General features: G+C 35.1%; 1 protein-coding gene and 1 pseudogene across 2 annotated transcripts; one reads left to right on the forward strand and one right to left on the reverse strand.

The window, feature by feature from the left end:
- Positions 1–86: 86 nt before the first annotated feature.
- On the reverse strand, positions 87–1,989 carry LOC143596048 (uncharacterized). The gene is made up of 4 exons (XM_077074925.1): positions 1,869–1,989; positions 1,719–1,789; positions 1,115–1,658; positions 87–205 (listed from the first exon to the last, which is right to left on the reverse strand). The coding sequence occupies exons 1-4, from the start codon at positions 1,987–1,989 to the stop codon at positions 87–89; spliced, it is 855 nt and encodes a 284-aa protein (XP_076931040.1).
- A 4,885-nt stretch (positions 1,990–6,874) lies between these two features.
- Positions 6,875–10,991, forward strand: LOC143596050 (bifunctional purple acid phosphatase 26-like; annotated as a pseudogene). Its single transcript, XR_013146634.1, has 10 exons — positions 6,875–6,932; positions 7,023–7,218; positions 7,302–7,505; positions 8,069–8,180; positions 8,287–8,513; positions 8,673–8,811; positions 8,933–9,153; positions 9,772–9,872; positions 9,975–10,144; positions 10,869–10,991. The product of XR_013146634.1 is annotated as a bifunctional purple acid phosphatase 26-like (transcript).
- Positions 10,992–11,452: the final 461 nt, after the last annotated feature.

Consider the following 11,452-nt stretch of genomic DNA (forward strand, 5'->3'; position numbering starts at 1 on the left):
CATAACCGGCCTGCGCTGGCTTCAGAGTATGGCTGGCCATTCCCCTGGGAAACCATACCGCCAGCTGTTACTTGACAGTTCTTGTGTCACCACAAGACCATTAACTTTCTGACATAATACACGGTGAAACTAAAACCCTGACGGGCTTGAATTTGAACTGACAACCTCGTTTGACTTGACTCATAGTTATTGCCAATATCCACACCTAAGATGCCATAAATAAGGTTTAAATTTAAATACTCGAAGAATTCAAGACTCCTACCACTTGATCACATGTAAGAATAAGAATGAGATTACATGTGTGTGGTCATTAGTCCTCGTGGTCATTAAAAGATGACTGTGATTCCATATATGTTCGATAATATAGCTTGTCGTTTATGGATGCCTATGATTTAACTCCTTAAAGCACGTGGGCTAATTGCACATGTGGTTGCTCTTTAATATATTAAAAAATCAACACGAACATACTATACATATAAAATATAAAACCATGCTTTTGTCTTAAGCATGGCTTTTTTTTTCAATGTTGCAACCTGATACTGATCAAATTCACGTTGGTTTGTCAATGTAACGTGCAGCGGTGCAGGCTTTGTTTTTGTTTTTGTGCATTGACGAGTTTACTTTTGTTTAGTTCGGTGCTGTAAGCCTGTAACATGTCGTTTTAAATATGTATAGGTTTTTATTTGGTTGAAATATTGATAGAATTGATGAACTCAAATATAATCCCTCTTAGGCTGCGTGCTATGGTGGGGGGCTTCGAAGCCCCTTCACAGTGCCACATCAGCGTCACGTGGGCACTGGAGGCATAGAAGCCCCAGGGCATAATACCACTCTATGGTGAGGGGGCTTTGAAGCCCAACATTTTCTCTTGTTTTTAAACAAAAAAACCAATACAATAATATATAATACAATAATAAAAAAATACAATAATACTAAAATACAAAATAAATTAAATAAAAAAACATATAAAAAAGCTACTTTTAGTCGTCGTCCTTGCCGTCAACTTGTTTATTACTCCAAAGATGTTCAACCAAATCTGATCGAAGGCTGAAATTCATTTCCCTTTTTCGTGTTTTTAATAAATTAGCAAGTTTCTCATCTTCGTTTAGTGTACAGATCGGCTCTGGCTCATCGTTGTACCCGCCTTGGCAAACTGCTCTACCCGAGTTCTCCAATATCATATTATACAAGATAATGCAAGTGTACATTATGTTTCTTAACTTATCCATTTGTAGAAAACGTGCTGGTTGTCTAATGATAGACCAACGTTTCTTGAATACACCGAATGACCTTTCGATGTCTTTTCTTGCCGACTCGTGTTTTTTCTTGAAATACTGACGCTTTTCATCAGTCGGGCATGTAAAGCTAAGAACCAACGTGGCCCACTCCGGATAAATATCATCGACTAAATAATATCCGTATTCGTAGTTGACATCGTTCGTGGAAGATGAGATGTCGGGTAAGACTCCATCTGTGAGGCGGTCAAAAATAGGGTACGCATTAATCACAGCTACATCATTGTTTGCACTGGGCGTCCCAAAATACGCATGCCATATCCAAAGATCAAATGATGCAGCCGCCTCAAGAATAACTGTTGGGCCATCATGATCACCCCGATGATATTGACCTTGCCAAGCAACAGGACAGGCTTCCCAGTCCTAATGCATGCAAACGAGGCTACCAAGCATCCCGGGAAAACCGTGTCTTTGATGATGCACCTCGTATATTTTTTGTACGTCGCTTTGAGTCGCCTTCCTCAAATATTTTTTATGATATAGTTGTGGAATATCTGAGTTTAACAAATTTTATGAAATTCATGCTTAAAATGTTACGGTTTTGAAATAAATAATTAGAATATTAATACTCACATTCGTAGAATGTGTGAAGCGCTTCACGAGCCACTGTCTCCGACATCTGTAAGTACTCTTCCATGGCGTCGCTCGCAGTCCCGTACGCTAGTTGACGAATTGCCGCCGTGCATTTTTGCATTGTTGAATATCCCGGTTTACCTCTCGCGTCCGCCTGTTATTGGAAGAACGCATAAACGCTTTCTAAATCACCAACTATTCGTAAAAATAGTTGGCGACTCATCTGAAAACGGCGCCGAAATCGTTCCGAATCAAAAGTCGTGTTCAGCGAAAAATAATCTTTCATCAACTGGTCATGCGCAACTACGCGATCCCGTTGAAGATGAGGCCGTCTTTCTAATGGTTGTGAGCTTTCGCAATGCTGGGCTACGAGTTGGGCTGTGACATTTGAGCCAAAACAAGGTACACCTCAGTATGTATTTACCGATTAAGCAAATAAACGCCTTTTGCATAACAAACGAACGATTAACCGAACGGGTCGGGTTATGACCCAGATATCTCGGGGGCCATCTATAAGTGATATACGATCTATACAAGCTAAAATATTAGAAATATGGTATTAGTTTGATAGCAAACAAGTTAAACGAAAATATGCTCGTTTAACTACCCGCTATAGATTTTAAACGCAAAAGATAGTTACAAACCAAGCATTGTGTCATCCGTTAAGCCGAAAAAGACTTACCAAACATTTACTTGAAATGTTTTAAGCGATCCGTGAAAATATTTTTGATTTTTACCAACATATAGTATGTTTTTATAATTTTACACAAAACTAGCCGAAAAACACTCGTTTTCACGCTGTTTAACGCACCCGATAAGTTTTTCGCGCCAAAAACCAAACCCGAACTAAATTTGGACCGGGCTTTTAGTATTTGGGCTTGAGAAATCAGAAACTTGGGCCAATGGGCCCATGGACTTCCGATCGGCCAGTAGCCACCCCCCCTTTTATTCTTTCACATTTAAACTAGATCCAAGATATTTTCAACATTATTTCTCGAAAACTCTGAACATAAGCTCTGTTCCAGCCAGAAAACCTTCAAACCCTAAGGTAAGGGGCTTAAATAAGTAGCTTTTGTACTTGTTTAAACTTGTTTAATACCATAAAAACATGTCCTGGTTACTAAAAATCATTCCTAACCGTGTAAAAATCCAAAAAATGGTCCATAAACATGTTTTGATCATACACATGGTTAGGAACCTGTTTTGATAGTTTTTTTGGCCATAAACACGGATTAAAGGGTTGAAACGGCGTTTTTACGGTTCAAAAGTTCGTTTTTGTGCACTAGCCGTAACCCTAACTTAAGGGCTGTTATGTTGATGAAAAATTGCTTGGTTTGTGATATAGGACTTGTACCTAGCTTGATTAGAAGCACAAGAACCTGAAAAACTTGATTAAAAAGTCGGAAACGAGCCAAACCCGCTAAAGTAATGCCGAAACACTCGCTTACGGGCTATTTAGTTTAAGGTTGTGATGTGCATATTGTTAGGACTTGAAATTTTTCAGGAACATCAGGGACCATGTCAATGAGTCCCTGTTAAAATTTGGTAATTTTTCGACCATCCGAGAATATCTGACGAATTTATTACTGAATTAGGACGTTTATTTGAGAAAAATAGCTAAAATACTTCAAAAATTATGAAATTTTTCTGGGAACTCAGATTTGATGTATTTTGATCACATTTGAATTTTGGGATCATTTGGATAAGTTTAAAGGTGTTTTGTTTATATGCGTTCGTGTGAATTTTTATAGCCGAATTTGGGCCAAAAAGAATATCGCACGAGCTTTTTACATTTTGGAATTGATAAAGGTTTATTTGGGACATGAATTGAGCATTCAGTAGTTTTTGTGGAATTTTTGGAAATTGTTTGGGGTAAACGGTTGATTTTCAGGCGAAATATAGCTGATAAAATAAATTTTTATAAATTAATAAATCAGTAAATAGATTCCAGAAATATTTTTATAAAAATCTACATATTTTAATTGATAAGTGGTTAAATTTTCATAATTTAATGATTAACGTTTAATTAATTATGCTAATTTAAATATTAAACAAATTCAGTTTTTATAAAAACCGGCAAGTTTGCGACTAGCGAATCTGCGGGAATATCAAAACACCAAGAGTGATCAAAAATCATATTTTTGGATTAATTAAGTAAAAACGAACTTTTGTATGAAAAACCTGGACAATCCGGATGGATTGTGCGCGTTCCTTCTTAAATCAAACTGAATAAACGGAAACGGGCCCCGTGGCTAATCCAGGACCCCAGTAGGTGATCCTTCTTTATAACTTAATCACTTTATTAACCAATACATTTACCCAAGCTTATTTTCCCATAACAGTTTTCTAAACGCGTAAACGAACAACTTGGCCCAGCTGGGAAAACGGGAATCTGAGCCAAGTTCAGTTTTTAGTATTAGACATTGAACAACATCACAACCTAAGCCTATTGCCACTTTCTGGACGTTCCAGCTACACCCAGATTAGTTATACAGGGCAGTTTAGTATTGAGATTATAATAATATTAAAATATTAATATTATTATAATATTGATTATAGGAACTACTGATAGCGGACCGAACAAACCACGAGCTAATACAGTACTGAATATCTACTAAACCGTGAGTTTCATGACCCCACTTCTAAACTGTTTTACGAACTTTTGGGGTGAAAATCATATTTGCTTATATCTATATACTTATCTGAAACATGTGATGATGTGAATTATCTAAGTGCTAACACACGAAAGTCCCCACGATCAAAGTGATTTACTTCGATCCGGTGGCTTGTGAATAGTACTATTGGTTTGACAAACCCAGGCGGGGCCAGCACGGTTGCTGAGACATTATCCCGTTTGCACATGTCCATATTTTTACGAACCAGCCATGTAGTGTTAGACATAGCTACCGGGGCATCTTGTGGGCGGAAAGGGGTCACATTGATTGATTGAGCGTGGGAAATGGAGGCACGCAGTACGAAAAGTCCAGGCTTCACTGTAGCTTAGCATAATTACATCACATACATCATTTACATACATACATACTTATTTCATGATTACAAGTGTTGACTTGTGAATACTCATTACTGTTTTCTTGAAACTCGTGAAACTCACCAACTCCAGTAGTTGACCCGTTTTAAACTGCTTTTCAGGATTACCAAAGTTGGAATAAAGTGATGTCGTGCTGTCTATTGTGGAATGTGCTCGATGCTATGTGAATAGATGCAAGGTTATTAGTACGAACAGAATAGTTTAACGAACATATTTTGTTGTAACACCTGGTTTGAACACAAAGATAAATCAATGTAATATAATGTAAATTAGTTTGTAATGTTTCTTTATAAACAATGTTGTTGATATCAGAGGTGTCTGTTACATTCCCGTTTTACGCTTCCGCATTGAGCTAGTCGGGGTGTGACATGGGCAGCCTCTAGAACGGCACTAAATATCGCTTCATCCTCTGAATCCGAATTGGAAATATCGTCGATATCGGGCTGTAAGTCGAGTGTGAAAGATGAGTCGGAAGACATATTTGGGGATAAAGTTTTATAAAGTTTAAATAGGAGAATGAGATGTTTGTAGAGATTGGGTGGATGGTATATATATATATAGGATCCTATATATATATAGTATTTTATATTATTTAATTTTTTTTAAACGGTCTTATTTATAGCCGTTGGTGGTGGGCCCCCCACCTCACCCCCCCCCCCACCGCGCCCATCGTCCCCTCCACCCTTCCCCCCTCCGCGCCCACCTCACCGCGCCTCTCTATGGTGTTTGAAGCCCACCACGCCCCTTTCCCTCTCCTCCGCGCCCCCCATAACGACCAGTCTTATAATTTGGATACATTTAAAATTGTACAACCCATTTATCTGAACAAACCATACATGCAACGGAATGTAAACGTGTCGACCGAATGTAAAATTGCGAAATGTAAGTGGATTGTCATCAGATTTTAAATGGATTATTATATATGTCAATAGTAAATGAGTTGAGAGGTTTTAATAAATAGACCAAATAGATTGTCGGACCATCCTAATATAACTAAATGTATTGAGAGGTTTATTATGTGTTTACTTAAATGAGTCAATAGTAAAATAAATAGATTTGTCGGACCATTCTAATGAACATTCAACTCATGGGTTGCTAGTGCTGGAGGCGAAATATGCATGTGTACACGGGCTAAAATGACTCTGGATTATTTTTTTTCCTTATTTTTTTTCGATGATAGAAACGCTGAGACATTTATACAGAGGCCGACTTTCTCGCCAAAAGTTTCTAAGCAGGCCACGTGTCATTTTTTATTGGTCCAATCATTTCATGTTTATTATATTATTGCTGAAATCTTATTTTGGTATGCTCAAATGTTGTTTTTGGTGAATTTTTTAAATTAACTTTAATAAAAAAAATGGTGTATCATGTATCCCAAAGTAAATTAGATGATACCAAGATTTTTAAATTAACCATTTGTCGCCTCTCACATACCGGTCCACGACCAAAGTTAGAGAGGTAAATCATGTATCCCAAAGTAAATTAGATGATACCAAGATTTGATCCCCGAACCTTCACAATAGATTCCTACATCCTTACCATCAAGGCATAATCGTGGAGACGTAATTTTATGAGTCAACAATAAATTGTTATTGGTGCATGCCATAAATTGTTCATTAGATTTGACTAAGCCATCAAATTCATCTACGGGGTTGTTTGACAATCTTGTGCTAAATCAGTAAGAGGTTTTGACTGATTAAGAGGCATCTTTCGAATCATTCAACATGCTTATGAAACTTGCTCATTAAGAAACTCTATACATCATTAAGTGATGCAGTTTTAATGAACCAAACACATTCTATTTATGATTGGGCCTCTTAATAGAATCAGTTAAGAGACTAAGTTACCAAGCAGCTCCTAAATATCTTTGACACACTGTCACACTCACATGTGCTAAAATAACAAAACTAATCATACTTCCTGCCAATTAAGTGCTAACTTACGCTGGCTGTAACTACTATAAAACCAAACCCATAGCTTGCAACCATTTCATCCTCAACACCACTGAATCCAAGGTCAGTCCTATGAATATATATACATAATATTTTAATGTATATGATACAAATTGAAATTTTCATTACATAATAATATGTTATTGTTTTTAGTTTATGCTAGGATAAGAAAATGAGTTCCAAGATACCCGAGTTTCTGGTTATTGCCAGTGTTTTGTTAAGCTTTGTCGGTAATGTGGTCTACGCGGGTATCACAAGCAGTTTCGTCCATTCGGAGTATCCAGCCGTTGACATGCCTCTTGATAATGAAGCATTCGCGATTCCGAGTGGTTATAATGCACCTCAGCAGGTAATAAACCTGTTATATATTTATTCATATACTTTTTTTTTAATGTATTTTGCATAAAATTTTATGGAAATGGATTGATGTAGGTGCATATCACTCAAGGAGATTATGATGGAAAAGCTGTAATTATAATGTGGGTTACACCTACCAAACCGGGGCCGAACTATGTAAAATATGGAACATCTGAAAATAAGTATGATTTTACTGTACAATGCTCCAAGGTCAAAAACTACACCTTTTACAACTACAAATCTGGCTTTACCCATACGTGCCTTGTTAAGGACCTTGAGGTATTAACTAATCTTGTTGGTTAACTTAATAATTATGCAGCTAATTAATTATGCACAAAATTGCACAACACTTAACAAATTAAATCAGAAATTGCGAGTGCACGCACATATACATATAATGGGAAGCTTATGTAAATATATACACAATTTATCTTTATAATTAAGCATATATAATTATGAAGATTATACACACATTTATCGGCTTTTTTTTAAATCATTTTTTTTTCAAAAGTATTAGCAATATTATACTTACATTAAAAATAAACTCTATTTTATGGTATATATTTTTGAAATAATGAAGTGTACAAAAGTTATTTGCGTAAGAAAAGCTATGAAACACGAGAAAAAGTAAACAATGATAGCTTTCCCATCTTACCATTTCAATCATTTAAATCGTCCAATTATGTCGATGTGTTACTTTGAATCATCTCAACTATTGGTTTACCTTGATCAAGGGTCCAAATCAATTCCTATATCCACAGGATAAAATTAATATATTGTATTATTGATTAAAAGATTTGTTTCATGACTAGCAAGTATGTTAATGTCCTGTTATAAATTAGTATGATACCAAGTACTATTATGAGATTGGAGAAGGTGATTCTGCTCGATCATTTTGGTTTAAAACACCTCCAAAGATACACCCAAATGCTTATTATAAATTTGGACTTATAAGTGATATTAATAATTCCCTTTTACTTCTTCTTCTTCTTTGTATTTGTTTAAAAAAAAAACTATAATATTACTAACTTTTTCATGTTAAACTATTGATTTAATTAAGGTGACTTGGGGCAAACATTTAATTCTTTGTCAACTCTTGAACATTACATTGAAAACGAAGGAGAAGCGGTATTATTTGTTGGAGATCTATCTTATTCTGATGAGCATCCATACGATGAAATGGGTGAACGTTGGGATACGTATGCTCGCTTTGTTGAAAGAAATGCGGCATATCAACCATGGTTATGGATAGTAGGAAATCATGAAGTGGAGTATCTTCCAGAAATTGTAAGTCATCGAAGATCAAACCGCCTATTTTATAGGATAATGAAAAACCAGTAACGGTATTATGTATATTTAGCCAATTATGAAATATAACGTACTTATATTAATCCGTAACTAATATATTCTTTCGGACATGTGTGATTCATTTCTTTGTGTGTCTAGAACGAAGTTGAACCGTTCAGAGAATATCTCAATAGATACACGACGCTTTATGAAGCTAGCGGAAGCAGTAGTCCACTTTGGTACGCTGTGAGACGTGCATCCGCTCATATAATTTTTCTATCAAGTTATTCTCCATATGGTAAGTTGGCAAATAAAAGTAGTTTATGATGAATCATTGAATCAATCATATATATATATATATATGTTCATTGAATTTGAGTTTCTAGCTACTCAACTATTATCTATTGTGTGATGGATAGTAAAATACACACCTCAGTATGAGTGGTTGCTAGCAGAGTTTAAAAAGGTGAACAGGACTGAAACACCTTAGCTTTTCGTTCTTATCCACGCCCCATTATACAACAGTAACAGTGCTCACTACATGGAGGCTGAAAGCATGCAAGTCGTGTTCGAGAGTTGGTTTATTGAGTACAAGGTTGATTTGGTCTTCGCCGGACATGTCCATGCTTACGAAAGATCGGTAATTAACTTAAGTGTGCTCTCTAGCTAATCTTCTTATCAAATCCTATATAAATTGATCGCGAGAGAACATATTGTCGAAAACAAATCACTAATTCAATTAGATAATCAATTAAGAGTCGCGTATCTATTTTTACTTGCGTATAAGATATTTCTTGTAAAATAATGAATTAATTAAATAAAAGTGACATGTGACACCATATGACGTATAAATTCGTGTATAGGTATTCGTATATGTATTATTCGCCAATCACATGAACATAGGGAGACATAAGTTACTTATTTTCTATTTAAGCATTTCAATGTCATGAAGTTTATGTGCATTGTTAGACTATCTCAAAGTAAGTATACATGCATGCATACATACATGTGATCAGAACTAGGGACGTTGCAAATGAACAATAAGAGACAAATTATTGAATAAATGTATGGTTTAATGAAAGCAAGTTATATATTTAACCCTAAGATAAACATAGATGCCTAAACACTTTTATTTATCTAGGCATTAGGGAAAATGACTATATGCTTTTATAAAACCAATCCTCATATAAGTTGCTTAAATAATCAATCCCAAACACCCACATAATTATCTTCATTTAACTAAGATAAACAATTTCAGTATCGGATCTCCAACGGCCCAAAGGATCCCATTCCGGACAAATCCGCTCCCATTTACATCAACATTGGAGATGGAGGAAATTTAGAAGGTCTTGCATCAACGTGAGTTTTTCTTATTTTAAGTTTATCAATAATTTGTTAGTTTCATTTTTCTTTACAAAGAATAACTATATATCTCTCTTGTTTCTTTGGTGAATTTTGTAGCTATAACGATCCTCAACCCAATTATTCTGCGTTTCGTGAGGCTAGTTATGGGCACGCTACGTTGGAAATAATGAACAAAACACATGCATACTACGGTACTACCATTGGTACCGAAATGACGAAGGAAAGAAAGCTAAAACCGATGCCTTTGTGGTTTACAACCAGTACTGGTATGTACCAATCTGACCATTTCATTTTATTTTTTTTAAATATATTTTCAATTTAGCTGTTATTGTTTTCCTTTTAATTTTTTGTATTTTGTTAGATTATTAAGTCGATTATTATTCACTACATTATCCGACTCAAAAAGTTGAACCGACCAGTGTAGCAGTAGAGATATTGATTTATATTAAAATATTTTATGTGAAATAATTTCAAATATAAGAGCTTTTGAAAGTAACATATATGGCGTCTCATTCTTCTAATCAAAATGATGGTGACACCCAAATAGATGGTTGGTTTAATATTTATCACAAATTTAAGAGCAAATATTAATTATTTATATTTATATTTATATTTAGTCATGACAAATTTTGTTAGGCCTCGTTTCACTTTGCTTTGCTATGGGTTAATTCACACCAAATTATGTTTTGGGCAAAATCTTGTATTATCAATTCGTTTAGTATATTAAGTAGAATAAACAATAACCAATATGTTATCTTGTAAAAGAAAATAGAAAATGTAACATATTTTGGATAAAAAAATCATAAACATAAACTGGACCGAATGGGCAGTTTAAATAACTCAGTTGTCAATATACATACAACCATAACCGAATCATAAAGGTTTGTTATAAAAAATGTCATGGTCAAACAATTTGTTCCTAAATTGGGTCGGGTATGGTTTATTTTACCGATTTCTATGCTTACTCTACTTAAACGTTTGTTAAAGCAGGAGGCTCAAGGATACGGAGTCGATGTTGAAGGAAGAGAAAAAAAGTGTATCCAGCTTGTTTGTAATATTTTGAGAAAAACATATATATTATGTAACCTGTAATAATCCGTGGTGCCACTTCAGGCATTGCTATTGGAAATCACATCTTATGTGTAAACAAAGTATGATATTCAATAGGTTTGTAAGAAGAAGTGTATTCGGCTTTATCAATTTTATATATATCTAAACATGTTGGTTAGTTGTTTTATATTTCATTGTGTGTTCTTTTCTATATATCTTTTGGGTTGGACACTGAGCAATATTGGGCTTGATGTTTTAGAGTTGGGCTTGAAGTTTTTGGGCTTGCTAATGACTTGGATAATATATGTTATTGGTTAACCGAAAATATAAAAGAAAATTGAACCGAAAATATTGGTTAACCGAAAATTGAACCAAACCAGTTCATTTCTCAAACCGGGTTCTACCAAACCAGTTCCCAAAACGAACCAAGCCGCCTGTTCGTATAGCGCTTTGGGTATTTTTCAGTCAAACCGGTTTTAAAACCAGTTTTGTTTGTCTTAAACCGGTTTAAAACCGACCCGAAT

This window comes from Bidens hawaiensis, unplaced genomic scaffold (assembly GCF_021521415.1).
Source record: "Bidens hawaiensis isolate Kalapana, Puna unplaced genomic scaffold, B.hawaiensis_p1.1 tig00045987_1, whole genome shotgun sequence".
In the NCBI taxonomy this organism is placed as follows: domain Eukaryota; kingdom Viridiplantae; phylum Streptophyta; class Magnoliopsida; order Asterales; family Asteraceae; genus Bidens; species Bidens hawaiensis.

Excerpts from the sequence above, each read along its gene's own strand:
- LOC143596048 (XM_077074925.1), bottom strand. The coding sequence starts at position 1,989 with ATGCAAAAATGCACGGCGGCAATTCGTCAACTAGCGTACGGGACTGCG. Across the intron at positions 1,790-1,868 it reads GCTTCACACATTCTACGAAT|ATATTCCACAACTATATCAT; the intron begins GTGAGTATTAAT and ends TGTTAAACTCAG. Across the intron at positions 1,659-1,718 it reads ACGTACAAAAAATATACGAG|GACTGGGAAGCCTGTCCTGT; the intron begins GTGCATCATCAA and ends TGCATGCATTAG.